General features: G+C 35.4%; 2 protein-coding genes across 2 annotated transcripts in view; both read left to right on the forward strand.

Annotated features, from left to right (window-relative positions):
* LOC145325866 (E3 ubiquitin-protein ligase HERC2-like) overlaps positions 1-15,240 on the forward strand; it is a 40,490-nt gene extending 25,250 nt beyond the window's left edge. The window contains exons 26-43 of the mRNA XM_080168837.1: positions 1,724-1,830; positions 2,201-2,286; positions 2,629-2,775; positions 4,184-4,327; positions 4,726-4,749; positions 5,123-5,225; positions 5,557-5,743; positions 6,070-6,172; positions 6,961-7,055; positions 7,736-7,831; positions 8,348-8,410; positions 8,838-8,955; positions 9,385-9,480; positions 9,795-10,035; positions 10,351-10,497; positions 11,693-11,841; positions 14,480-14,574; positions 14,967-15,240. Of these exons, the coding sequence (XP_080024963.1) occupies positions 1,724-1,830; positions 2,201-2,286; positions 2,629-2,775; positions 4,184-4,327; positions 4,726-4,749; positions 5,123-5,225; positions 5,557-5,743; positions 6,070-6,172; positions 6,961-7,055; positions 7,736-7,831; positions 8,348-8,410; positions 8,838-8,955; positions 9,385-9,480; positions 9,795-10,035; positions 10,351-10,497; positions 11,693-11,841; positions 14,480-14,574; positions 14,967-15,240 (2,275 nt within the window). The remainder of the gene's footprint in view (positions 1-1,723; positions 1,831-2,200; positions 2,287-2,628; positions 2,776-4,183; positions 4,328-4,725; positions 4,750-5,122; positions 5,226-5,556; positions 5,744-6,069; positions 6,173-6,960; positions 7,056-7,735; positions 7,832-8,347; positions 8,411-8,837; positions 8,956-9,384; positions 9,481-9,794; positions 10,036-10,350; positions 10,498-11,692; positions 11,842-14,479; positions 14,575-14,966) is intronic.
* Positions 15,241-15,259: 19 nt separating this feature from the next.
* The window catches only part of HERC2 (E3 ubiquitin-protein ligase HERC2), a 77,947-nt gene continuing 65,772 nt past the window's right edge, over positions 15,260-27,434 (forward strand). The window contains exons 1-13 of the mRNA XM_080168569.1: positions 15,260-15,401; positions 15,516-15,639; positions 16,010-16,157; positions 16,526-16,668; positions 17,086-17,154; positions 17,868-17,978; positions 18,402-18,477; positions 18,891-19,007; positions 21,186-21,277; positions 22,424-22,594; positions 22,993-23,059; positions 23,582-23,683; positions 23,967-24,089. Of these exons, the coding sequence (XP_080024695.1) occupies positions 15,260-15,401; positions 15,516-15,639; positions 16,010-16,157; positions 16,526-16,668; positions 17,086-17,154; positions 17,868-17,978; positions 18,402-18,477; positions 18,891-19,007; positions 21,186-21,277; positions 22,424-22,594; positions 22,993-23,059; positions 23,582-23,683; positions 23,967-24,089 (1,485 nt within the window). The remainder of the gene's footprint in view (positions 15,402-15,515; positions 15,640-16,009; positions 16,158-16,525; positions 16,669-17,085; positions 17,155-17,867; positions 17,979-18,401; positions 18,478-18,890; positions 19,008-21,185; positions 21,278-22,423; positions 22,595-22,992; positions 23,060-23,581; positions 23,684-23,966; positions 24,090-27,434) is intronic.

The following is a 27,434-nucleotide window of genomic DNA, read 5'->3' on the forward strand; positions in this document are numbered from 1 at the left end:
AGGAGGAGTCCGAGCAGCCCTGAATGCGATATCACAAGTGTTCCTGTACCATCCAGCTTTATATAGGAAAGCGCTGGCTAGAGCCAGGCTCAACCATGCCAAGTCCCGGGACTTTTCAGTGGACTGGGATGCCATTCCCATCGGCAGGGAAGCAGCAGAGGAAATGGTGTCTATGAAATCCACTGACAGCGGGCATGACCGCCCAGGTAGGCCAGGACCGCCCTCTGGCAGACCCCGCGGCCCCTCAGGAGGACAGGCCGCTGCTCAGACGATCAACCTGACAGCCAGTGCCCCAGCCGCTGCCAACAACAACCAGCAGGCCCCACTGCTGACTGTTCCAGCAACAACTGTGCCACCAGCAAACCTGATACCTGCCGGCGCTGACCAACGTGTCCAACCCAAGCCAGCCTCTGCCTTCTATCCCACATTGGGAGCCCACCAACCCTAAGAAGATACTCACCACTAGGATTCCATTGAATCATTATCGTTGGTATATATTTTAGCCCTAAGGAGCGGGCCGAAGGCCTCAACCACTGTCGGAAGTCTGGTAGGGAAACCCCCTCCCAGCCTTCCGAGGGGAGAGTTGTGGTATTCGGCAACCGTGAGCCATGCCTATGGCACCCCTGATCTGGGGTTCGGTGGAGGGTCAACGGCCCTCCCCCGAGTCCTGGGGAAGGGGTCTAGTGACCCCCTCCCTACGCTTAGAATTAATGATTGAATCTGTCATGTTTATTATGGTTAACTGTATTCTTAATTCTCCCCCACCCTTTTCAGGGATGGGGGATCATTATTGCCCAAACTGACCATTGTATATGTATTATTTATGCTTTTATGTTATGATTATTTATTCCTATCCATGTTATTATTGTTTGTTGTATATAGCTTCAGTATCTTTTAAACCTTCAATAAAGTGACAACTGAAATTAGATGTTGATCATTATCTAGTGAAAGCTAGAGAAGCGTAGCTTCTCTATAGTAAGGTGTCCACGTCTGTCACACTGCCGTAATCTAATTGAACTCCGGTGTCTGCCATTTATCCTCGGCGGATACCACAGCTTATTTAGTATTAAAATTGTATTAAAAAATTTAGTCATAGTGAGAGGCATTCGGTAGGAAGAAAAGGCTTTAAGTCAGACTGATGAAAAGGTTATAACTTATAAAATTTCAAGAAAAAAAATGTGGCAACTTCAATCGCTCCTGGAGAATTTGGACATTCAGGATCACAATTTGATCTTACTTATATAGCCTGTATTAAAACAATGCGTGAATACACATTTCTGCATACTTCCTACATCTTAGGAAATTGCCATTTGAGAAGAAATTTTGCAAATAAAATAGCCATATTAACTAAACTTGCTGTAAATATAAATGAATATGATATTCATTTGTTTTTGTTGTTGTTATTGTATGTGCAGTGCACCCAAGAATTTTATTTATATCTATCCTAGAATGGAGATGATACCTGGATTGACTAACTATCTATCTATTTATCTGTCTATCCTAGAATGGAAATGATACATGGATTGACCTGCCTGATGGAATCTCTGGACAAGCGTAACTTACCATCTCCGTATTTTATATCTATCTATCAATCTATTTATCTATCTTTCTATCTATCCTAGAATGGAGATGATACCTGGATTGACCTGCCGGACAAGCTAAACTTACTCTCTCCGTATTTTCTATCTATCTGTATATTTATCTATCTATCTGTCTATCCTAGAATGGAGATGATACCTGGCTTAACCTGCCTGATGGAATCTCTGGACAAACTGAACAGAGCTGCTCCTGGTTATGAGAAAGAGGAACATGATGATATGACATGGACAGGTATAACCAACAAACATTAACAAATATATAGTGACAGCACTTTTAATCAGGGAGAGAGGGGACATTGGGCTGTTAAATACACTAGTCTCCAAGGTTTTATGATAACGTTTTCTTATTCGTTGGCTTTGGGGACTTTAATTAAGTTTTTATTGTTTGATTCATCAAGTTGAGTGCCTTAACGTTTGGTTTCAACCACTAATCGTAATCTAAACAAGGGGTATTTTTTGTACATCGATTTGTAGTCCATTGTCTTATCCCTTTAGATACCTGTATTTAAGCAGCTTTACCTGTTTAATACCTTGTATTGCATAAGTAGCCGTTTCTATAAGTTTTTTCTATTGTATCCTATGAAAACTGTTTTTAAAATCAGGTTTGGACAGAGGAACAGGATACTCTAGTCCAAGACAGGAAGAATTCCCCTGGATACGAAGAGCTGACCTAGAAAATCATAATAAGGTAATAATAAGACATTATTACATTTTAATAGTAATTTATTTTGAAAGAGGAATTTTGTCATTTATGACATTAAAACAGCTAGAGAAATTATGCTTTTTTTTAGGAAAGCTTTTTAAGTTGTAGTTTTTAAGCTGTTTGTATATTCTGTTTAAGCCTTCCTATTCAACAAAGACTGTTTCAAAACACTATAGGTACAAAATAGTCACACTTTTGAATTTATCATTTTAGTTTCTACAAAATAACCTTTTTTTATGTACCTATCTTCTTTTTTTTTTAAGAAGTTCTTTTTTGTTTGGTTGCCTTTTAAAATCCCAAAGACATATACGACTTGTGTAATTTAAGGATGGGGGTCTCTGGCTGGTAATCAATGGGAAGGTGTATGATGTGCAGGACTGGAAGGATCAAGCTCCCTGCGGGGCCGAGAACCTGATCAACCTAGCCTCAGTGGATGCGACTAAACCCTTCCTAACAGTCCAACACTCACAACAGGTAGGCTTTATTACTTTTGGCTGGTAAAATATTTATTTTGGAGATAATCTGAATTTTTTAAAAAGGCGGTTATTATATTTTTAAGGTTAAAATAATATTTTGAGTATTTAAAAATATATAACACTAGCGGCTACGCCTCTAGAGGCCTTAGGGGCACGTAAAATGAAAGATCAGCTGTTTACAAAAAAAGATATTTCATTAACTGTTAGATGGAATTAGTTATGTTTTTCTTGCGATTTTTCTTGGTAGGGTGTGGTATCAGGGTAGTCGAATTGGGCACTTTTTTTGATATTGGGCGTCCCAATTGCCCAAAAGGGTTTTGGGCGGGTTTTGGGCACCCTTTTTGGGCAAATGTCGTAAAAAGCATATAAAAAGGATATAAAATAGCCTAAAACCATACCTAAAATAGCCTAAAACAAACTTAGGACCTATAAAAGCTCCACTGGAAAGGAGAACCATATCGGTTCAGCAGTTAGCGAAATCCTTCTCTAGATACCAAAAAGCTTACTAATTTATATAGTTAACTAGCGGCTACGGCCCTAGAGGCAAAAATTTTGGGGGGGGAATAATTTTTTATTGGGGGGGGGGGGCGGGGTGGATTTCCTCCCCTTATTATTATTTTTAGTTTAAAAAAGTTTTTAAAAAGTTTTCGGTGGAGTGTATTTTTTCTAGAGGCGATTTCTCTTAGGAGGGTGGTGGTACCCTCCCCCAAAATAGTTATAAACCTTCCACGAACCTATGAGAAGCTACCCTGTTAAGGAAAACCCGATCGGTTCAGCGGTTAGTGAGATCCTTCGTTACAAACACACAGACACACATCCTGTTACTTTAGTATAAGGACTAGCGGCTACGCCCCTAGAGGCCTCTAGGGGCACTTGAGGATGGGGGAGTCGAATTTGATTATCCAATTTTTTATTTTAGATTTTAAAAGAAAAATTTTAAAAACTATTTTTGGGGGGTGGAAAATTTTTTTTTTTTTGGGGGGGGGGGTGCCCCCCTATCATTTTTAATTTTAGTTTTAAAATTTAAAAAAAAAATGGGGGGGGGGTTGGGGGTGTCCCACCCCCCAAAAAAATAGTTATAAACCTTCCCGGGACCTACCTACCCTTGCTAGGAGAACCATATCGGTTGGGCAGTTTGCGAGATCCCGTTACGTATTATAAGGATACTAATACTTCTAAGCTTATTAGTAAGCCAGCAATTGATGAATCATTATCAAGATTAAAGCTACATTTTATTTTTAAGTTAATGTATTTTTGACTTTAACAAAACATTTGACATATTCCTTTTTTTATTTATGAGAAAAAAAACAATTTTCAAAAACTTTATTTTACTTGGTAAAACTAAATTTAACCAAAATATTTGTTGTCATTTTCTGATTTTATAGCATCAGAATAATTTATTTAAGGCCCTTGAAATGATGCAATCCTACCTGATTGGTAACCTGTGTATCCCCGGCCAGGAATCTGATACAGACCTGGATGTGTCCACCTATTCCTCTCCATTCATGGACCTGGAGAGAAATCTGGCTGTCTTCCTGGGCCTACATTGCAATAGGAATGGATATATAATCAGAGATATAGGCTGTTTAGTAGACAAGTCCCCAAGATTTTAAAATAATTTTTTCTAAATCGCTGGCTTCACAACTTTGGAGGATTTAATGAATTTTGATTGGTTAGTTTAATAAATTTGAATCTGCAGAAAGAGATAATTTTGTGTTGTCGGCCATTGTCTTATCCCTTTAAACCCCTGATATAGAACATCTGTGGATATTATAACAGTGGGAAAATTGACAATTTAGGTTGCTAACATGCAACTCATCTATTAGTTGGTTCATCCAGAAGTTGGGTGATGCGATAAAATGGTTGGATGGGGGGGTAGTATCGTTAATTTAGCCCGCTGCGAGTTCCACTTTATTAGATAACATCTAAGTAATAATATATCCATTGTAATAGGCTAGTCACTAGTACACCACTTCAGGAAAGTTTAACTCATTTTCATCAAAACAAAACATTTATAGTAGTAGATTAAGGACATTAGTCTGTAAATTACATAGTTTTTTTTTCGTTAGCTCAAATACTTTCCTAGGTATTTTTATTGAATTGTTTTTTGTTAGTTTTAAACTAGTAAAGTACAGACTTTTCAATTGTTCATTTTAATCTACCATGTGTGATGAGGTGTAATTTTGTTTATTATCATTATACTTAAATTTTTCATTGTCATATCCTTTAAGATCCGTGCATATTTTGAATTAAAGAACTGGCCTTCTTCAAATAAATATTAGAGATGTACCCATACAAATTGTTTGTAAATTAATCTTGTTTCTAAATGAAAATCATGAAACTGCCTACAGATGGAGGAAAAAGTGTGTCAGTCCTTTTTGAGAGAAGAGTTCCTGCAGGGTGGAATTCAGGCTGTCTACACTCCCAATCCTTTTGATGATGAAAAAGGTGAAAAAAATTACTATTTTTCTCCTTGGCGATCTCTCTGTTTATTTCCGTACCTTTCTGTCTATCTATATCTCTTCCATATTTCTTTTTATCTCTCTCTCAACAGAAATGAAAAAAACTTTGTGCTCTCTCTATTTCTTTCTATCGATCTATCTTAATTGATCTCTCCCCCCCCCCCCTTTTCACTCTTTCTCTCTTTATCTCTCCTGTCTCTGTTGCTCTCTTTTTTTCTGTCTCTATATCTACTCCTTTTTTTCTCTCTTCTATCCCTTTTCTCCCTCTCTCACTCTCTCATTATCTCTTTCTTTCAATATTAAAAAAATTCTTTTAGGAGAAACGCACAGTGTCTGTTCAACAGTCGTTACCCCGCTATCCGGAGGAACCCCTACTGACCCCAGCCGACCACTGGAGATAACTGGATTTGACTCCGAGCTTACCCCCGCCAGCCTGCTCAAATATCTGCTGGATGCTAATCTAAGTAATCAGTACCTTAGGATTTTTATGTCCTTGCTGGAAAGGTAAGTTGTTTTAAGTGACAGTAGATTGTAATACAGTAAAACTTAATATTTTATGTATAGCACAAGAATAGCAAGGTAGATTTTTCATAAAGACAGTAGACTGTAATATACTACCTTGTAAAATTAAAGAATATGCGTTGGTTCTTAAATGTATGTGTGATGATTAAGTGTGTAATTGCTTTTTAAATACTGAAAATGAAAATCCCCGACCCCCCACCCCCCAAAAAAAAAAAAAAAATTCAAACTTCACATAAATTATTGGCAGCAGCACCAGAATATTTTTAAAATTTTTTTTAAAATTACCTCATGAAAACTTAATGATAAAGGTTGAGCAGAAGAAATATGATGCCTATGCACATGGACTTTCCAAGTGATCATCCAGTTGAAGAGGTTGGAAGACATCTACTGGCTGTCCTGCTTAAACATCAGGTATCTAACTATCTTACTATCTATCCTATGCACATGCAATTTCCAAGTGATCATCCAGTTGAAGAGGTTGGCAGACATCTTTTGGCTGTCCTGCTTAAACATCAGGTATCTAACTATCTTACTATCTATCCTATGCACATGCACTTTCCAACTGATCATCCAGTTGAAGAGGTTGGCAGACATCTTTTAGCTGTCCTGCTTAAACATCATGTATCTATCTATCTTACTTCCCATCTATCCTTTTCACATGCACTTTCCCAGTGATCATCCAGTTGAAGAGGTTGTCGGACATCTACTGGCTGTCCTGCTTAAACAGGTATATATCTATCTATCTTACTTCCTATCTATCTATCCTATTCACATGTGTACTTTCCAAGTGATTATCCAGTTGAAGAAGTCGGTAGACATCTCCTGGCTGTTCTGCTTAAACATCAGGTATCTATCTATCTTGCTTCCTATATATCTACCCTATGCTCATGGACTAGTACCCCAAATTTTATAATAACGTTTTCTTATTCGTTGGCTTAACAACTTTGGGGACTTAAGTGAATTTTGATTGGTTGGATTATTAATTTGAGTGTTCAAACGTATCAACAACTAATTTTAATTTTCTGAAGGGGTAATTTTGTCTTTGTGTATCATCATTGTGGATGTAATTTAATTTTTCGGTCATTGTCTTATCCCTTAGATCCCTGGTTGGCTGTTCTGTTTGATCATCAGGTATACATCTATATATCTATCTTTCTATCTAAATATCCTAAGTGATCTTTAATGATGCTTATATACAGGGTTTAACAGAAATAGCAGTGAACATGGTGATGCAAGAAATAGAGAATCCTGGAAACTTGGAAAGACTGCCCAATCCCTTGGAAGAATGCATCAGGTTTGATGATTTTTTTTCTTGGATTTGTTTTTTAGGCCACAATCTTTATGTTAGGGTACCCAAAGTAATAATGTTCAAACTTTTCCACCAATAATTGTTATTGTATCTACAGAATTTTGTTATCAGGATGATTGTTTATTGTTCATTTTCCTATCCCTTTTGTCAAAGTCAAATTATTGGCTTGATGGGGATTTAACAGACACGTCAAAACTTTGCCTGGTTAAAATGACATACCGGCTGGTTATACAGTGTGCGGACCGAACCACTTGTCCTGTTTTTCTCCAAGTCCAGTCCCGAGGTTTACCGCTGTGGCAGGCTTCGGAGCATTAATTCTAGAATGGGATACTGGTAGGTAACGGAGTGGTTGATGATGTTTGCTAGAAAATAAATATAATTAGCAAGGGGTAAACAATCAGAAACCTAAACTCTTAGCCTAGCTATCTATTCTGCCTTAGTTTTCCCTCCCGTATTTTATTATATAGAGGGGTTAATTACTTTATTATAGGGAAATGGCTGCTCTACCTGTATATTGGATAGTGCCAGCCTAGGATTTCTCTTAAGAGCCGGCAGACATTATAGATAAACGGTCTGAAAAAGGTTTTGTTTTTGATTTTGCTTTTGAATAAAAAAGACCGATTATTTATAATATCTGCCGCAGTAGACTGAAAACATTATTTCAGAGCTGTACAGCAAACCAAATGGAAGCTGATCCGCTCCCGTCAGGAACAGGTCAAATCATACAAAGAAGTTTGTGCTCCTGTTCTGGAAAGATGCAGGTAATGGATTGGGAATATTCACGAGAAAAACTGTTACAAATGCTTTTCCAGTATGGCTTCGAAACTTATTAATAGCGTTGGATTAGAACCGGTTCTCAGCTATACTGAAAAATCATGTATAGCATCGTTTACAAACAATTTTCCATGAATATTAAAATTAAAATATTAAAATTAATACTTTTGTTTTTTGTTTTGTTAGGCCCGAAAGGTTTTAATTTAATCATATAATATTTCAATCTGATATCCGCGGAAAGCTGTCTATAATACGATGCGATAAATAACTATTAACGTCTTAACAAATACTTTGATAAAGTCTAAAGTATATATAGAGAATTTTTTGTCATTAATAAATTAAATATAAAATAATAAAAAAATGAAAAAAACAATAGATTAATTATCTGCACATTTTATAGTCCTAACAGTATACAATTGTTATTGTTCCTTGTCCTTTTTTCTGATTATTGAGCTTCGCTTTTATGGATGTTGTCATCTTTGTTAATAGATTTATTTGTTAAGGTTTCTGATGAATGAAATCAAACCGGCCATTAGTTCCCAAGTAAAAGCAATGAAATCTAATAGGTAAATATTTACATTTTTTTTAGTAGAACTGAAATTATTGTTTGAAAAGTTTATAAACTCAACTGTTAGTTTTGAACCAACCAATCAATATTTGATAAAAGTTTTTGAGCCAAAGAAAATCATAAGAGTTTATGAAACTTTGGAAACCAGTGTACAACATGCATACATATGTAAACAAGAACACATTTACTGAAGGTGTCATAATTTTTATTTCAAATTTTTGTTTTTTTATAATTTTTCTTTAGGGGCCCTTGAGTTAAGGTTGGTTCCACTTTTGAGTTTAGATTTTAAAAGAAAGAGTAAAATATTGGTTCAGTGGTAAGCGAGATGCTGTGCTACACTCACAGATAGACAGACAGACATTCAAACATCCTGTTACTTTTGCATAAAACTTTCTACTTTATTTGATCCTAAATACTTTTTATAGGATCTTATACAAAGAGTCAAGATTTCGTGAAACTGTAAAATCTGTGATACGACAAAAAAGAGAAAGAACATTTCCAATGCTGAGCAGACCCGATGATGTTTTCAATGTTAGCATTCAGGCAAGGGGGACATTTGTCATGTTTTACCATTGAATTAAACAACAGAAATATGTAACTCTCCCCACGGTGTAGGTACCCTGTGTCGACTTACAATTTGGTCTTTGGATATCATCAAATAGCGTCTGAAATATAAACACACCCAAGTAACTACAAAAGAGCAGAAAGCAAATTTGCTAGCAGTCGAAATAGGTCACCACGCACCACTTCGGCCAAGTTGTTGTCTGGGTTATACATCTAAACTTATACATTTATTATTTTTCCTCTGCATTTTTAAAGATACAACAACGCTTAAACTCTTTCATTAAATATCTAATGTTTTGACTGTATGAAAATAAGTTTTAAAAAAATACCAATATTTTCTTTCTTACTTTCTCGCAACACAATTTCTATCTTTGGAAACTTAATTTACATGTGCCCTAAATGAATTAGAGTGGAGATATGCTTGGTGCTGGGAATAATATTGATCAACCAGATGATACTACAGACTGTTGTAAACTCAAGGATATCATGAATGAAGAACTACAGGTAGAATTGTTATTTTTCAAATCGTATTGTAGACAGTTTTCCACGTATTATAAGATTATAACCAGTTTTGTTAAACCTGAGGTGCCGAGGACCTGGGCAAGCAAAGCTGGTTTGAATTTTATAATTATTATTTAAATTTTAATATTCGTGGGAAATTGTCTGTTTCATGATGCTTTCCAGGATTTATCAGTATATCATAGAACCGGTTATAATCCAGCGGATATTACTCGGTTTCAAAGCCATACTGGATAAAAGTTTAAGATAACAATAGTTGTTAGGGTATTTTTGATTATGCAAAGAACATAATATTTTAGGGGTCCATGGCATCTGAGGCAGTGGCCTTAATCTCAAGCTCTGCAGATCTAAGCCTAGGTGATCCTCAACAACAAGATATCAACAACAAATCATTACAACACCAAAAGGGATCCTTGCGGTGCTCCAGAGAAAATCTGTTGAGCAGCTGTTCATCTCTGCACAGAAGCACTGCTACAGTTGCTACAGCTCCTGCTGCTAATAATGATCTGGGATCTAATGCCTCTAGCATGCATACTAAAGGCATAGAATAGAACTAAATTAAAGCATAGAATAAAAATATTAAAGAAAAGATTCTTCTATTGTGGCTTTGAAACCAATTTTATATCCGCTGGATTAGAACCAGTTTTCTGTCTTTCTAAAAAAATCATGTATTAGAGAAATTATTTGATCTCAATATTAAACTAATATAAAACTAACAATTTCCAATGCAATGGCTTAAGCTGACTCTAAGTGTACTGGTCAAACATTTTAACAAAGTAGCGGCGTCTTTTTAAATGTTTCTTATAAATAGACTTACCAGGATTTTTTCAATGACTCACTATTCTATGTGAAAAGGATCGATGGATAACCTAAATGCTTCGCTAGTAGCTTCCAGAGAACAATCCTTGTCTAAAGAGGATATGGTGGAGTGTACTGGCGGATTTGATAAGAATGCTACGCTTGATCAGGCAGATGAAAAGAATAAATCATTAGATGAACAAGGTTTGACTTTTTTTCCTTATTTTTTTTCAGGGATTTTGAAGGATAATATTGCAATTTGATGTATTCTCCCAATTACGCATATCAAATTATTGGTTAAAAAGTTAGGACACTGAACGGATCAAGATTGATTGATAGTACCCAAAATTTTTAATTCACAAATGAAAGATTGTAATTGTTAAATCTTGGGCAAGGACATCCATGTAATTTCTCCTAGAAGAGTGTGGTACCCTACTTCAAAATAGTTTCAAAAAACCTTCCCTGGACCTATGAAAAGCTACATTGCAAAGAAGAACCACATCGGTTCATCGTTTAACGAGATCATTCGGGACAGACAGACACAGTTCGTGTTACTTTATATAAGAACTAGCGGCTTCGCCCCTAGCCTCTAGGGGCTTCGCCCTATGAAGTAATGGGAAGTCAACCCTCCTAAATAGAAATATTCAAAAAAAATTATTCTTTGTTTAATTACTCTGTGGTAAAATTAAACCCAGGAGTGCGTTTTATGCACAAAAATTTTAATTTGTACAAATTAAACCCAGGTTGTTTGCCGTATACATAAAAATTTCAATTCGTAAAAATTAAACCAAGGTTGTTCGCATACACAAAAATTAAAATTAAAAAAAAAATATTTTAATTTTTTTTTTGGGGGGGGGGATTCGTGGGGGCTTCGCCCCATGTTGCAGTGGGGTTCCCCCACCCCAATTACTGGTTTTTGTTTACAAAAATTTTAAAAAATTAAAAATTTTGGAAGTGGGGATTTTTTTTATTTTTTTGGGGGTTGGGGTGTCCCACCTCCCAAGAAAATAGCTTAAAACCACCAGAGGACCAGTAGGTATATTCCCAGAAGGGTTGAGCCCAATTTGATCAACAGTTACTGAGATTTTACAAAAAATGTAAAAAAAAATCTTTGGGGGGTGGTTTTTTTTAATTTTTGGGGGGGTTGGGGGTGTCCCACCCCCCAAGAAAATAGCCTAAAACCACCACAGGACCAGTAGGTATATTCCCTGAAGAGTAGAATCCGATTGGTTCAGTGGTTACCGAAATCTTAAGGGACGGACGGACAGACAGACGGACAGACGGTCAGACGGACAGACGGACAGACGGACAGACATCATTCTACTTTGTATTATAGATAGATTAAAACTTTTCTTGATTTAAGGTTTGGTAGTAAATTGTATTTGTCTATCTATCTCAGGTGTTGACTATGTATACTCAAATGAAAACTTTACTGGTAGCAAGACAGCCACAGAGGGGATAGAAAATGAGGAGATAGAAAGTGAGGATGAGAAAGAGGAAGTGGATGATGAAGCTAAGGATGAGGATAGCAAGAAATATGATCCAGAGGTTAGTCAGAGAATAGATAGTAGGATAGCAAGAAATATGATCCTGAGGTTGGTTAGAGGATAGAAATTAGGATAGCAAGAAATATGATACAGAGGTTGGTTAGACGATAGAAAGTAGGATAGCAAGAAATATGATACAGAGGTTAGTCAGAGAATAGATAGTAGGATAGCAAGAAATATGATCCTGAGGTTGGTTAGAGGATAGAAATTAGGATAGCAAGAAATATGATACAGAGGTTGGTTAGACGATAGAAAGTAGGATAGCAAGAAATATGATACAGAGGTTAGTCAGTGGATAGATAGTAGGTTAGCAAGAAATATGATCCAGAGGTTAGTCACAGGATTTAGTAGATGAAAGTTTCACATAAAAGATGGAAAAAAAGGGGGGGGGGAAATGTGGTGACTCGTGCCACGACATACCAGCAATTTTATTTTGGGTGCTACTCCCTTAGTTTTAGAGATAATTGGGTGAAATCTTTTGGGCTGGGTCACTAATTACCCCAACTAGAGGTATCTTTCAAAAAAAACGGCGGCGGGTCCGCCGCTCCCGCCGTTCGCCGCCATTTTCCGCCGCCGCCAAAAAAAAATTTTTTATTGCATTTCTCGCCGAATTAGGCAATTTAGAATCATTTGAGACCATGTTATTTTTTTCAAAAATTTTTCCCCTTATAACCAACCCTGCGGGGGGACTTAGTCATTTTTTTTTCAAATTCTCGTTTATCAAGGTATATCTTAAATTCAGTGCCTCTCCTAAGCTTTTAAAGATATTGAGACAAAACCTTTTGAGGTAGATCAGTAAAAAATATTTGAATAAAAAATGGCGGCGATACCGCCGCTCCCGCCGTCCACCGCCATTTTCCGCCGCCGCCGCCAAAATTTTTTTTATTGCATTTCTCGCCGAATTAGGCAATTTGGAATCATTTGAGACCATGTTATTTTTTTCAAAAATTTTTCCCCTTATAACCAACCCTGCGGGGGGACTTAGTCATTTTTTTTTCAAATTCTCGTTTATCAAGGTATATCTTAAATTCAGTGCCTCTCCTAAGCTTTTAAAGATATTGAGACAAAACCTTTTGAGGTAGATCAGTAAAAAATATTTGAATAAAAAATGGCGGCGGTACCGCCGCTCCCGCCGTCCACCGCCATTTTCCGCCGCCGCCAAAATTTTTTTTTATTGCATTTCTCGCCGAATTAGGCAATTTGGAATCATTTGAGACCATATTATTTTTTTCAAAAATTTTTCCCCTTACAAGCCGTCCTGTGGGCGGCGGAAAATAGCGGTGGATGGCGGGAGCGGCGGTATCGCCGCCATTTTTTATTCAAATATTTTTTTGCTGATCTACCTCAAAAGGTTTTGTCTCAATATCTTTAAAAGCTTGCAGGGTTGGTTATAAGGGGAAAAATTTTTGAAAAAAATAACATGGTCTCAAATGATTCCAAATTGCCTAATTCGGCGAGAAATGCAATAAAAAAATTTTTGGCGGCGGCGGCGGAAAATGGCGGTGGACGGCGGGAGCGGCGGTACCGCCGCCATTTTTTATTCAAATATTTTTTACTGATTTATCTCAAAAGGTTTTGTCTCAATATCTTTAAAAGCTTAGGAGAGGCCCTGAATTTAAGATATACCTTAATAAACGAGAATTTGAAAAAAATGACTAAGTCCCCCTGCAGGGTTGGTTATAAGGGGAAAAATTTTTGAAAAAAATAACATGGTCTCAAATGATTCCAAATTGCCTAATTCGGCGAGAAATGCAATAAAAAAATTTTTTTTGGCGGCGGCGGAAAATGGCGGCGAACGGCGGGAGCGGCGGACCCGCCGCCGTTTTTTTTGAAAGATACCTCTAGTTGGGGTAATTAGTGACCCAGCCCAAAAGATTTCACCCAATTATCTCTAAAACTAAGGGAGTAGCACCCAAAATAAAATTGCTGGTATGTCGTGGCACGAGTCACCACATTTCCCCCCCCCCCCCCCCTTTATATTTAATTAACCGTTACAAAGCCAATTGAAATATCTAATTTGAAAAATAATATCTTATTGGATTATCTAACTACTTATCCTTCTATAAGTCTACTTATCCATCTACCCATCTATCTATTTAACAATTAATCTATTTACCTACGTATCCATCTATTTAACTACTTATCCATCTACATTCTACATATCTATCCATTTAACAATTTATCTATCTGCTTACTCATCTTTCTATTTATCTCATTATCAATTGTTTATCTTCTATCTATCTATCTGCCAATTCATCTAACTATCTAAATATCCATCTATCTATCTACTTGTCCATCTATCTATTAATCTTATCCATCTGTTTTTTCCATTATTGTATATACTTTTCTATCTATCTATCCATCCATCTGTTTACCTCTCTATCCTATGATCAAGCCAAGCTAAGTGGTGATGAGCTGGAGGATCTAGATAAGGATGAAGAAACTCTTATTTATCTATCTATTCATTTATCTATTAAATCTATCTTTCTATCTATCCTAGGATCAAGCCAAGCTAAGTGGTGATGAGCTGGAGGATCTAGATAAGGATGAAGAAACTCCTATTTATTTATCTATCTAATCATCTATCTATCTATCCATCTATCTAATTACCCATCCATCTGTTTATCTCTCTATCCTAGGATCAAGCCAAGCTAAGTGGCGATGAGCTGGAGGATCTAGATAAGGATGAAGAAACTCCACCTGAAGCAAATAAACAAATCACTGATGATTCTCAAAAGGAATGGACATAAAAGCGTTGGTTTAAGTCAGAAATCTAAAGAGATAAGATTTTATGTATATCCCAAATGATGATGCAGAAAATTACTCCTTTTTTAGATTTAAACGTTATTATAAAACTTTAGGGATTAGTGTCTATAAACAGCCTAATGTCCTCTCCATTCCTGGGTTTAAGTCGTAAATTTGGGCATGTTGGAATCTATCTATTCATTAGGATTCCTATGATGATTAGGAATATTTTTGATATGTAATTGTAAAGCCCTTATATCCATTTTTAAACATGTTGATTTTTAAACTTTTTAACACACACTTAAGAATATTTGATTGGTTAGACGAATTTTTATTAGATAAGCATTTTCTAAGATTCTAATGTTCATATTACCCATTTGCAAAGGAGAATGAATTACTTGATGAAGAGACAGAAAAAGAGAAAGATATGACTAGTGATGGTAAAGATAAAGATATGGATAAACAAGAAAAAGAAGAGAAAGATATTGACACACAGGAAATCATTCTTACACAAAAATATGACTTAAAGTATGTCCTTATGTACTTCAATTACTTCAAACACAAATGGCGGAAAATGGAACATATTATTTCTAACAGAAATGTCATTGTTAGTGGTTTATTGAAAATACCTGCAAAAACTAAATTTAAAGAATGATTATTTTGCGCAGGATAAAATGAGTTCTGACAGTGATGAGGATGGGGCGGGTAGCAGCGGCCGCAACAGTCCAGAGCTGCTAGCTGGTGGGCATACAGCTGCTGGACTACTGCCCCCGACCAGCAGAGAAAAGCTTAAGCGGCCGACTAGCCTTGTTGAACCAGGGAAGACGTTTATTCAGCGATTTAAATATTTTTAATTAGTTATCTTGAAGTTTTTGATTATTTTTATTTGAATGGGATTTTTTCAATGAAATAAACTGTTTTTTTTTAAATCAGGGAAAGAAAGAGATGATTCTTTCTCTAATTCCATCACCACCCAGATAATAGATTTTATCTGTGGACAACAGGGCATTCATATTGACCTCATCAGAAAGTGTATGTACATACAGGCTGAAAGGTATATTTTTCATTAATTTAGGCATGTTAGAATTGTCCTTTCGATTTCAAACTAGGCAAATTATCATTGACATATTAGGAAGTTTATGTACCTTCAAGCTGAATGAAAGGTATGTTTTAAAAAAAGAAGTTAGAATGAATACTTTAGTTAGAAAACAAGTATGACAACATCCATAAAAGCAAAGACCATTTATTTAAACGGACAAAGAACAAACATTGATTAACATATTGACCTCATCATAGAATGTATGTGCATTCAAGCTGAAAAAAAGTGTTTTAATATATAGGTATTAAGCGTAGCAACTCCATAAACACTACCCTACTTGTGAAGATATTTATACTTGTTAAAATTACCCTTTTAATTTTTACAGGTATAAAACTCGGATGAAAGGAATCAAGGAGATGTGTGGCCTGCTGTCAAGATGTGACATCACAAATTCTGCAAAATATTCCCTGATAAACAGCTGGCAAGGAGTTCTGAGGTTCTCCAGCAATCTCAAGGTCAAGGCAGTCCCCCAGGTACAGTTTTTTTGGGGGGATTGGGGGGGGGGGGGGGGGCGACGGGAAGGACATAAATTTTTTTTCTTCAATCTCATTCGTTGGCTTTAAAATTTTGGGGATAAAATCTTAATTTGGTGGTACAAACTGTACAAACTTTTCCACCAATAATTAGATCTGCAGAATTTATATTTTTTGTAAATCGTTAGGTATTGTTTTGGTTTATCGTTCATTAGTCTTGTCCCTATCTATCTATCTATTTAGATACTGGAGAATGTGGACATGATCTCTCCGTATGAGAAGGTTCAACTGCTCCAGGAGCACTCCAAGATCCTTACCTGGAGTCTGGCAGATTATCTATGTATCTATTTATCTATCTTTATATGTAGATACTGGAGAATGTGGACATGATCTCTCCGTATGAGAAGGTTCAACTGCTCCAGGAGCACTCCAAGATCCTTACCTGGAGCCTGGCAGATCTCAGAGGACTGGTGTATGGAGTGGAGAATCAACTCAGAGGCAGAATACCCAGGTATTTTCAGTCAATATAGTTTGATGGCATTGATCTAAAGGGATAAGACAGTAGCCTATAAATTAATATAACTCCCCAATGATGATACACAAAATTACCCCTTTTGTAGTTTACAATTAGTGGAAACGTTTGGACCCACAACTGAGTGAACCAACCAATCAGGATTAAAGTCCCTAAGTTGTTAAGCCAACGAATAAACAGCCCAATTACCCCTTCCTTCCTGGTTTTTATGAAATTGATTTGATGGATACCTAGACATTTATTTTTTTGATGGATAAACAGATAGATATAAAGGGAAAAAACAAAAGATGGATTGACAATCATAGCTGGAGGCTTCAAATTTATGGTATTGGGTCAACTTGTGGCAGTCTTTCAGCAGTGTATTTCCTGCAGGCTTCCTAATTTCAAATAATTTAGGGGAGCAAGAATGAAGGAAAGCCTGAATCAACGAGATCAAAATGGTATTGGCAAGATTTCTTCCTCAAGGTACATTTATTTTAGTTAGTGAAAGGTGCCCAAAGAAATGCACCCTTTATGAAAACACTAATTGCGGGGCTTATGTTAACAGTTGAAATTCCACGCATACCGTTAAAACAGCCCTGAACTCTAGTTTTTCGAAATATAGGTACCATCTTTGTGCTGTTTGTACTTAATAGCTACGTTGAAAAATAAGAGAATAAGTCGACAATGCAACACCCTATATATAGAGTAGCGCATCTATATTTTGCTTTAACCGAAAGTATTGTAAGTGTGTTCCACTGTTGCCCTTATGGTATAAATACGTCAATGCAGTGTTGATTTGTTATAAATTAGAAATATTTGTATTTGTCACATATCAATATCTATTTTGACTTTTGTATTATTGATCATTTTATATTTTTGTAATATTAATTTATCAATTTATGTACTTTAGACTTTACCAAAGTATTTAGTAAGATTTTTAAAGCATTTCTTAAAAAAATTCAGTATGGCCTCGAAACCGATTGATATCCGCTGAATTAGAACGGATTCTCGGCCATACTGAAAAATCATGTATGGACTCATATTACAAACAATTTTCCACGGATAATAAATCAAATCATAAAATTTAAAACAGTTTTGTTTGTTCTAGGCTAACAAAACTCGTTTTATTCTTAAAATTTTTTATTTTATCCGCAGAAAGCTGTCTAATACTTTGCGATAAATAACTCTTATTTTAGGTTTATTCTGTCAATCCTGTCAATGTTGACATCAGAATTTTCTGGACATGAATTGAATGTTCTGATGAATAATTCTCTAATAGCCCTCATACAAACCATCATCAGACTTATAGGATAGTCACACATTTTATTCTATACTAGCGGCTACGCCCCTAGAGGCCTCTAGCGATACGTAAATTTTTCTTTTAAAATTAAAATATCTAAGTTTAGGAATAATTGTCTATGTTATGATCAGTTGTTTTTAACAAAAAAATAACGAAGTTAATGAACTTTTGGTACCAGTGTAATTTATAGTAATACGATAGAGGGTAGAAGGGATTCAATAACAGTATGTCCTCACCTCGTGAACCTTGTGCTGACTTTCAATGTGCAGTGGTCTTAGAATATATGCCAATAGCGTCGTAAATATGAACACAGCCAAGTCGCTACAAAAGAACAGAAAGGAATTTGCTAGCAAACATAAAAAGGGTCCCCAACAATATATATCTTTACGTATAGATTAGTTCATGATTAAATAAGAATGTTGACTATTACAGGCCCTGAATATGGTCCAAACCTCAACAGCTATATGTTTAATAAAACACAGATGGAAATTTACTCAATTTTTGAGGTAAGCATTTTTACAATGTTTAAGTAATGATTTATTTCATGGTGTCCTTTGAAACATAGGTATATAGTTTTCAACCATTTAAAAAGTATATGGCCCAAAGTACCTCTAAAACATTGGTCTTCACAAAGGTTACCTATATGTCTGTCAGGAAATTTTATAATTTTGTATGTCTTCGCCAAATTTGTTTATGTTACCTAGTTGCTGTATTTAATCCTGAATTTTATTTTGGGTCAAAAGTAGTAGAATAATAATTACGACATCAAATTATGGATAGTTTCTCGCGTATTAAAATGAAAATAAGGCCCTGGTAAACAAATCATGATATTTATTTTTTCATCCTAAAGAACCTATAATATTACGATATTCTATGAAGATAGTTTTACAATTATTTTACTTTTAAAAATCTTTTGTAGGACATGCTGACCAAAACTAAAAGTACACATTCCTCTCTGACTGGTGAAGAGCTGGCTAAATTGCTCAAAATTGGGACAAGAGTTGTCAGGGGTACGGATTGGAAATGGGGAAATCAGGTAAGATTATCTATCTATCTGTATGTCTATCTGTCTGTCTGTCCATTCCTCTCTGAATGCCGAAGAACTGGCTAAATTGCTCAAAATTGGGACAAGAGTGGTTAGGGGTACGGATTGGAAATGGGGAAATCAGGTGACATTATCTATTTATCTAACTATCTATCTGTATGTCTGTCTGTCTGTCTGTCTTTCTGTCTGTCTATCTATCTATCTCTCTGACTGGCGAGGAGCTGGCTAAATTGCTAAAAATTGTGACACGAGTGGTCAGGGGTACGGATTGGAAATGGGTAAATCAGGTGAGATTATCTATCTATCTGTTTGTCTGTCTGTCTGTCGTTTGTCTGTCTGTCTGTCCTTTTCTCTCTGACTGGTGCTAGAGCTGGCTAAATTGCTCAAAATTGTGACACGAGTGGTCAGGGGTACGGATTGGAAATGGGTAAATCAGGTGACATTATCTATTTATCTATCTATCTATCTGTATTACCCTGTCCCGTTTTAGAAAAATTTTGTTAAAATTTTTGCCCCCAGCCATAATATGGTTGATTTATGCAAAATAATGACCCATGCAAAATATTTTTTCTGTAATGCAAAAATTGCGATGGTACAAGCACTGCAAAATTTTTAAAATTTGCAAAAAGACCTGTTTTTAAAGCTCTTGTACCATCTCAATTTTAAAGATTTTTACAAAATTTCAATTCTAGTGTGTCAAAATAAACCTGAAATTTACCAAAAAAATGGGGGCAGTCTCAATTCTAACATATAATGGAAGAAGGTGTAGCAAGTAATCTTTCAAAGTAAAAATTGCCAGATTTCATACACAAATAATAGGGTTAGGCCGGATTGGATGGATACAGATATCCGGCTGATCTATAATTCTGGATATCAAGTATTTATGTTTATATTGACACACTATAATTGAAATTTCATAAAAATCTTTAAAATTGAGTTGAAACAAAAGCTTTAAAAACGGTCTTTTTGCAGATTTTAAAAAGTTTGTACCATCTCAATTTTAAAGATTTTTACGAAATTTCAATTCTAGTGTGTCAATATAACCCTAAATACTTGATATCCAGAATTATGAATCAGCCGGATATCTGTATCTATCGATTCCAGCCCAACCCCATTATTTATGTATGAAATCTGGCAATTTTTACTTTGGAAAATTACTTGCTACACCTTCTTCCATTATATGTTAGAATTGAGACTGCCCCCATTTTTTTTGGTAAATTTCAGGTTTATTTTGACACACTAGAATTGAAATTTTGTAAAAATCTTTAAAATTGAGATGGTACAAGAGCTTTAAAAACAGGTCTTTTTTGCAAATTTTAAAAACTTTGCAGTGCTTGTACCATCGCAATTTTTGCATTACAGAAAAAATATTTTGCATGGGTCATTATTTTGCATAAATCAACCATATTATGGCTGAGGGCAAAAATTTTAACAAAATTTTTCAAATCCGGGACAGGCTAATCTGTATGTCTACATGTCTGTCTGTCTGCCCATTCCTTTCTGAATGCCGAAGAGCTGGCTAAGTTGCTCAAAATTAGGACAAGAGTTGTCAGGGGTACGGATTGGAAATGGGGAAATCAGGTAAGATTATCTGTCTGTCTGTATGTATGTCTGTCTGTCTATCTGTCTAAATTGGGACAAGAGTGGTCAGGGGTACGGATTGGAAATGGGGAAATCAGGTGAGATTATCTGTCTGTCTGTATGTATGTCTGTCTGTCTATCTGTTTATCTGTCTAAATTGGGACAAGAGTGGTCAGGGGTACGGATTGGAAATGGGGAAATCAGGTGAGATTATCTGTCTATCCGCCTGTCTGTCTGTTTGTTTGTCTGTCTATCTATCTCTCTGACTGGCGTGGAGCTGGCTAAATTGCTCAAAAATGGGACAAGAGTGGTCAGAGGTACGGATTGGAAATGGGGAAATCAGGTGAGATTATCTATCTATCCGCCTGTCTGTCTGTTTGTCTATCTGTCTATCTATCTATCTATCTATCTATCTGAATATCTTTTAATCTTGATATCTAATCTACGCCTTTTACCCAATCCCCTTCTCTCCTACTAGAGAAAAGTACTGATTAATAAATGAGGACTAAAGTAGCCACCTAAATTGACGACAAAATTTCACTTGTCATAATATCCTCGTATTATATATTATATATCTATTATTATTAGGATGGAAATGGAGAAGGAAGAGTCATAGGTGAACTTGGAGAAGATGGATGGATTAGGGTACAGTGGGATAGTGGATCTACTAACTCTTACAGGTCACAGATCTTAAGGGAAAAGACATTGGTCGATAAATTGATGTACATCCCAAATGATGATACACAAAATGACCCCTTCTGTAGATTACAATTAGTGCGCGGTAGTTGAAAAATTTGTACACTTAAATAAATGAACCAACCAATCAAAACTTATAAAAAGACCCCAAGGTTGTTAAGTTAACGAATAAGACAAAGTTATTTGAAGAGTTGATGACCCATGTAATAAACAGCCCAATGTCCCCTCCCTCCCTCCCTCCTTACTTGTTAATTACAGAAATTTTAAGGGATAAGATGATGCATTGATGATATACATTATACATAAACCCCCAATTATAATGAACTAAATATCCCTTCCATAGATTGAAATATATCAGTGGCAAATTTTGGGCTATGCTATTTTGCACCTTTGAATACAGATTTTATACAAGTTCTTAAAGTTGTTAAGCTAACAAATGAAAGAACATGTTTATAAAACTTTTGGGAATAGTTTGATTTTCAATCTAATTTCTTTACCTACCCTCCCTGGGTTAAGGGGGGGGGGGGGGAGTTCTGACACTTTTGCGTAAACAGTGATTATAGGCTTTGTCTTTGGAATGAGAGGATAGGTTATTAGGGATAAAATCATTCTTATATGATGAATTTCCCCCAGATTTAAGATTTTTTGGATAGGCCTCCAGGTTGTCTCTCTACAGGTAAAAATAAAAAATAAAAAATTTTAAGAGTTAGATGTCAGCTTATGAGACAAAATATGTATGTTTTTTTTTTAAATATGTGAATAACAATCAAAAAGAAGTATATTTTGTTTTATAAGTTAACTTCTAACTCTTCAAAAAAAATCTTATTTTTAATTTTTACCTGTACAGAGACCACCTGGAGGCCTGGAGCTCCGGAACCTGGAGGCCTATCCAAAAAATCTTAAATCTGAGAAAATTCATCATATAAGAATGATTTTATCCCTAATAACCTATCCTCTCAGTCCAAAGACAAAGCCTATAATCACTGTTTACGCAAAAGTGTCAGAACTTCCCCCCCCCCCTTATTATTTCAAATAGGTATAATAGGTATTATTTACTTAAATATTAATCAGGATTTTATGTTATTTTTGTTTGTGTATTTAACAAAAAGATATTATTTTACTAAATTAAGGATGGGTAAGGAGGGCAAATACGACCTGAAACTAGTGGAGCAGCCACTTGCCAGCGATTCTGACTCAGATACGGAATCTGAAGACGGTGGCGGCCTAGAAATCGGCGGCGAAACCGTGATAATGGCTATGCCCGGCAGAACGGATCTGAATCAACCCGCTAAGATTATCAAAGGAATAATATTGTTTTTACTTTTAATTCTTGCTTTGGTAGCTGGTAATTTGTAAATATTAGAGAAAGTATCTAGTTGATAAAAAAATTTTTATCTCATCGTATTATAGATGGATAATTTTTACGGATAGTAAAATTAATAGTTCTGTTGGCCCTGGGGGATTGAAGGCCCGGGCCAACAAAACTGGTATCAATATTATGATTTTTATTTTAGTATTCGTAGAAAATGGTCTGTAATACCATTAGATTTTTTTTATTTTCAGTTTGGCTCACAACTTCATATTTCCAGCGGGCATTAATCGGTTTCGAAGCCATACTGTACAAATTCTTCTAAATTTTTTTATCAGAAATCTATGAACAATGAAACATGGGTTTAAAACAATAATATTTGATATCTATAGTTGCCTGTTACAATTTGCTGAGATGTTTGTGTATTGGAGCAGGAGTTAATACTAAATCTATGCAGGTGAGTTCTTCTCCAGTATGGCTTCAAAACCGATTATCATACGCTGGTTTATAACCGGTTTCACCCATACCTTAAAATTATATATTGTATCTTATTACACACAATACCTTCTGAAATAAGATCATAAAACTTAGTTTCTTACACTTATTTGTTATTATCCACAGAGAGCTGTCTATAATATAATTCAATAAATAACTATTACTTGTTACATTATTATTTGTGATACAAATTACTTTTTTTGTATCGTAAACCCAAGACTAAGAAAGGATAGGTATACGTTTTTTTTCCAAATCAAAATCCTCACCTTCGTACTTCTTGATACTTTAGACTAACAGCTTCGCCTCTAGAGGCATTTAAAGACACTTGATTGAGGGGTTTGGGTTTAGTCGACCCTCTACTTTTATTTTTAAAAGAAAAAAAAGAAAATGTTCTTTGGATGGTGGAGGTACCCTTCCCTAAAATAGTTATAAACCTTCACTGGACCATCATGATACTTTTATTTAAGGATAACTTTTTTTGTAGGTTTCAGCTCTTCAAAAGACCACTTCAATCTTGAGACAAATCTTACAGCTGGGATGTCAGAAAGTTAACAGTATTACTGGTGAACAACTACTTCTTGCTAAGGTAAAATTATTGGTTGAAAGGTTATTGCACCCTAGGTTAAACCAATCAATCAAGATTTAATGAAAGAATTCTCCTGTAGATTAAAATTATTGGTTAAAAAGTTTTGACACCCTAGGTTTAAACCAACTAATCAAGAATTAATAAAAGTACCCAAAGATTACGAGAACCTGGATATGAAACTTTGGGTACCAGTTAATTTTACAGCTATTTGTCTCAAGATAAACGAAACAATAGGTAATAAAACAAAATACTTATTATTTGAAACATATTTCTATAATTTCAGGATCAATACAGAACTTGGGCCAGCCTTGGCTTTGTACGGGCCATCAGTCTAAGGCCAGCCTTTTGTAAACTCCTGTGCACACCTGATTGGATACATCTGTTCTTTAGTATCCTTGAATATCAGGTTAATATCTATCTATCTATCTATCTGTGCATGTCTGATTAGATACATCTGTTCTTTAATATCCTTGAATATCAGGTTAATATCTATCTATCTATCTATCTGTGCATGTCTGATTAGATACATCTGTTCTTTAATATCCTTGAATATCAGGTTAATATCTATCTATCTGTGCACACCTGATTAGATACATCTGTTCTTTAATATCCTTGAATATCAGGATAATATCTGTCTATCTATCTATCTGTGTATGCCTGATTAGATACATCTGTTCTTTAATATCCTTCAATATCAGGTTAATATCTATCTATCTGTGCACACCTGATTAGATACATCTGTTCTTTAATATCCTTGAATATCAGGTTAATATCTATCTATCTATCTATCTGTGCATGTCTGATTAGATACATCTGTTCTTTAATATCCTTGAATATCAGGTTAATATCTATCTATCTGTGTATGCCTGATTAGATACATCTGTTCTTTAATATCCTTCAATATCAGGTTAATATCTATCTATCTATCTGTGCATGTCTGATTAGATACATCTATTCTTTAATATCCTTGAATATCAGGTTAATATCTATCTATCTATCTATCTGTGTATGCCTGATTAGATACATCTGTTCTTTAATATCCTTCAATATCAGGTTAATATCTATCTATCTGTGCATGTCTGATTAGATACATCTGTTCTTAAATATCCTTCAATATCAGGTTAATATCTATCTATCTATCTGTGCACACCTGATTGGATACAACTGTTCTTTAATATCCTTAAATATCAGGTTAATATCTATCTATCTATCTACCTGTGTATGTCTGATTGGATACATCTGTTCTTTAATATCCTTAAATATCAGGTTAATATCTATCTATCTATCTACCTGTGTATGTCTGATTGGATACATCTGTTCTTTAATATCCTTGAATATCAGGTTAATATCTATCTATCTATCTATCTGTGCATGTCTGATTAGATACATCTGTTCTTTAATATCCTTAAATATCAGGTTAATATCTATCTATCTATCTACCTGTGTATGTCTGATTGGATACATCTGTTCTTTAATATCCTTGAATATCAGGTTAATATCTATCTATCTATCTATCTGTGCATGTCTGATTAGATACATCTGTTCTTTAATATCCTTAAATATCAGGTTAATATCTATCTATCTATCTACCTGTGTATGTCTGATTGGATACATCTGTTCTTTAATATCCTTGAATATCAGGTTAATATCTATCTACCTGTGCACACCGGATTAGATACATCTGTTCTTTAATATCCTTGAATATCAGGTTAATATCTATCTATCTATCTATCTGTGCATGTCTGATTAGATACATCTGTTCTTTAATATCCTTCAATATCAGGTTAATATCTATCTATCTGTGCACACCTGATTAAATACATCTGTTCTTTAATATCCTTCAATATCAGGTTAATATCTATCTATCTATCTATCTGTGCATGTCTGATTAGATACATCTGTTCTTTAATATCCTTCAATATCAGGTTAATATCTATCTATCTGTGCACACCTGATTAGATACATCTGTTCTTTAATATCCTTGAATATCAGGTTAATATCTATCTATCTATCTATCTGTGCATGTCTGATTAGATACATCTGTTCTTTAATATCCTTCAATATCAGGTTAATATCTATCTATCTGTGCACACCTGATTAGATACATCTGTTCTTTAATATCCTTCAATATCAGGTTAATATCTATCTATCTATCTATCTGTGCATGTCTGATTAGATACATCTGTTCTTTAATATCCTTCAATATCAGGTTAATATATATCTATCTGTGCACACCTGATTAGATACATCTGTTCTTTAATATCCTTGAATATCAGGTTAATATCTATCTATCTATCTATCTGTGCATGTCTGATTAGATACATCTGTTCTTTAATATCCTTCAATATCAGGTTATGTGCGGGAAGGATGCTATATCCCCCTTGAGGCTTAAGACTTACAGACAGGATAGTTATAGAGCAGCTTTAGCAAAATGTTCTACCTGTGACTGCAATGCAGGGAATGATCAAGTTACCACAGAATCCAGAGGTATCCAGGGGATGCGCGGGGCCAGACGGGAGGGACTGTTGGGATCTCCAGGTGGGCCTTGGTGCATTTATGGATGGTCTGTAATTTGTGGAAGTGTTGATGTTTAGGCCTAAACAAATAGAGTTATATTTTGGGAAATTTGGTGGAAACCTAAACTTCACCCGGCCTAAGCTATTGTCCTATCCTCCCCCCAATTACATTATTTGTTAATAGGGAAGGTGGAAAGGTTAATAATTTGAAGAACTAAGCTGTACCTGGATGTTAATTCTAGACAGCTTAGTTTTCCAAAGAGCCGGCAGACATTATAATTAAGCGGTCTGAAAAATGAAAATCTTTAAATTGCTGTTAGCAACCGCGAAATTAGAATGTCTGCCGCAGTGAGCCGCAGGCAACCCGTTGTTCTTCTCCAGTGGACTGGTGGCCTGAAAGTGTACATACATTAGTGTACATGACACTCCCGGCAAGAAAAAGAAGAACATAGGGGTGCGGGTTGATCACTGCAGTTTACAGAAGATAGGAAGAACGATACGCCCAGCAGCAATAGCCTTTAATGTTTTTTTTTTTTTTTTTTTTTTTTTTTTTTTTTTTTTTTTATGGGGCGTATCGTTTACAATGGGTTAAAATGAATAAATAAATAACTATTTTGTAAACAATTTTAAATTTACAATATATGATTAATACTAATCCAGGTTCTCTTCGGCTGGAATCAATCCTCGTAAGTGGGGTAAACTTCTTGGGGTAATCAATCATTTAATAATAAGATTATTAAAGACATTAGGCAGCATCTACTTGTTGTAAGATAACATTTAATAATGAGATTATTAAAGTTATTAAAGGGAGTGTGAACCTTTAAGCAGGATTTTTCTTTCGTAGTAATTGAATATTTAATAATGACATTATTAAAATCAATGTGCAGGATTATGTAGTGTAATGAGGTAGGGTTTTTTATCTTCGGCACTTACAGCCTTTATTAATAGCAGAGTTGAATTTTGGACATGCATAACATCGTAATGCGTGTCGGTTAAATTATATTTTTTCGGCAACTACAGCCTTTATTAGTCGGGGATTTGAAATCGGAGACGCACAACATCGTAATGCGTGTCCGTAAGGTTTAATTGTTATCTTCGGCAAATTCAGCCTATGGCAGGTTCAGCCAAAGTTTCAACGGGTGTGACTCATTTGCAACGCATTGAGTTAACCTGTTTCAGGAACAGTTTTATTAGTTTTTTTGCGCCGAAGCGTACGACTCGTCACACTTGGAGGC

This window comes from Acartia tonsa, chromosome 8, assembly GCF_053477335.1.
Source record: "Acartia tonsa isolate MP-2025a chromosome 8, ASM5347733v1, whole genome shotgun sequence".
In the NCBI taxonomy this organism is placed as follows: domain Eukaryota; kingdom Metazoa; phylum Arthropoda; class Copepoda; order Calanoida; family Acartiidae; genus Acartia; species Acartia tonsa.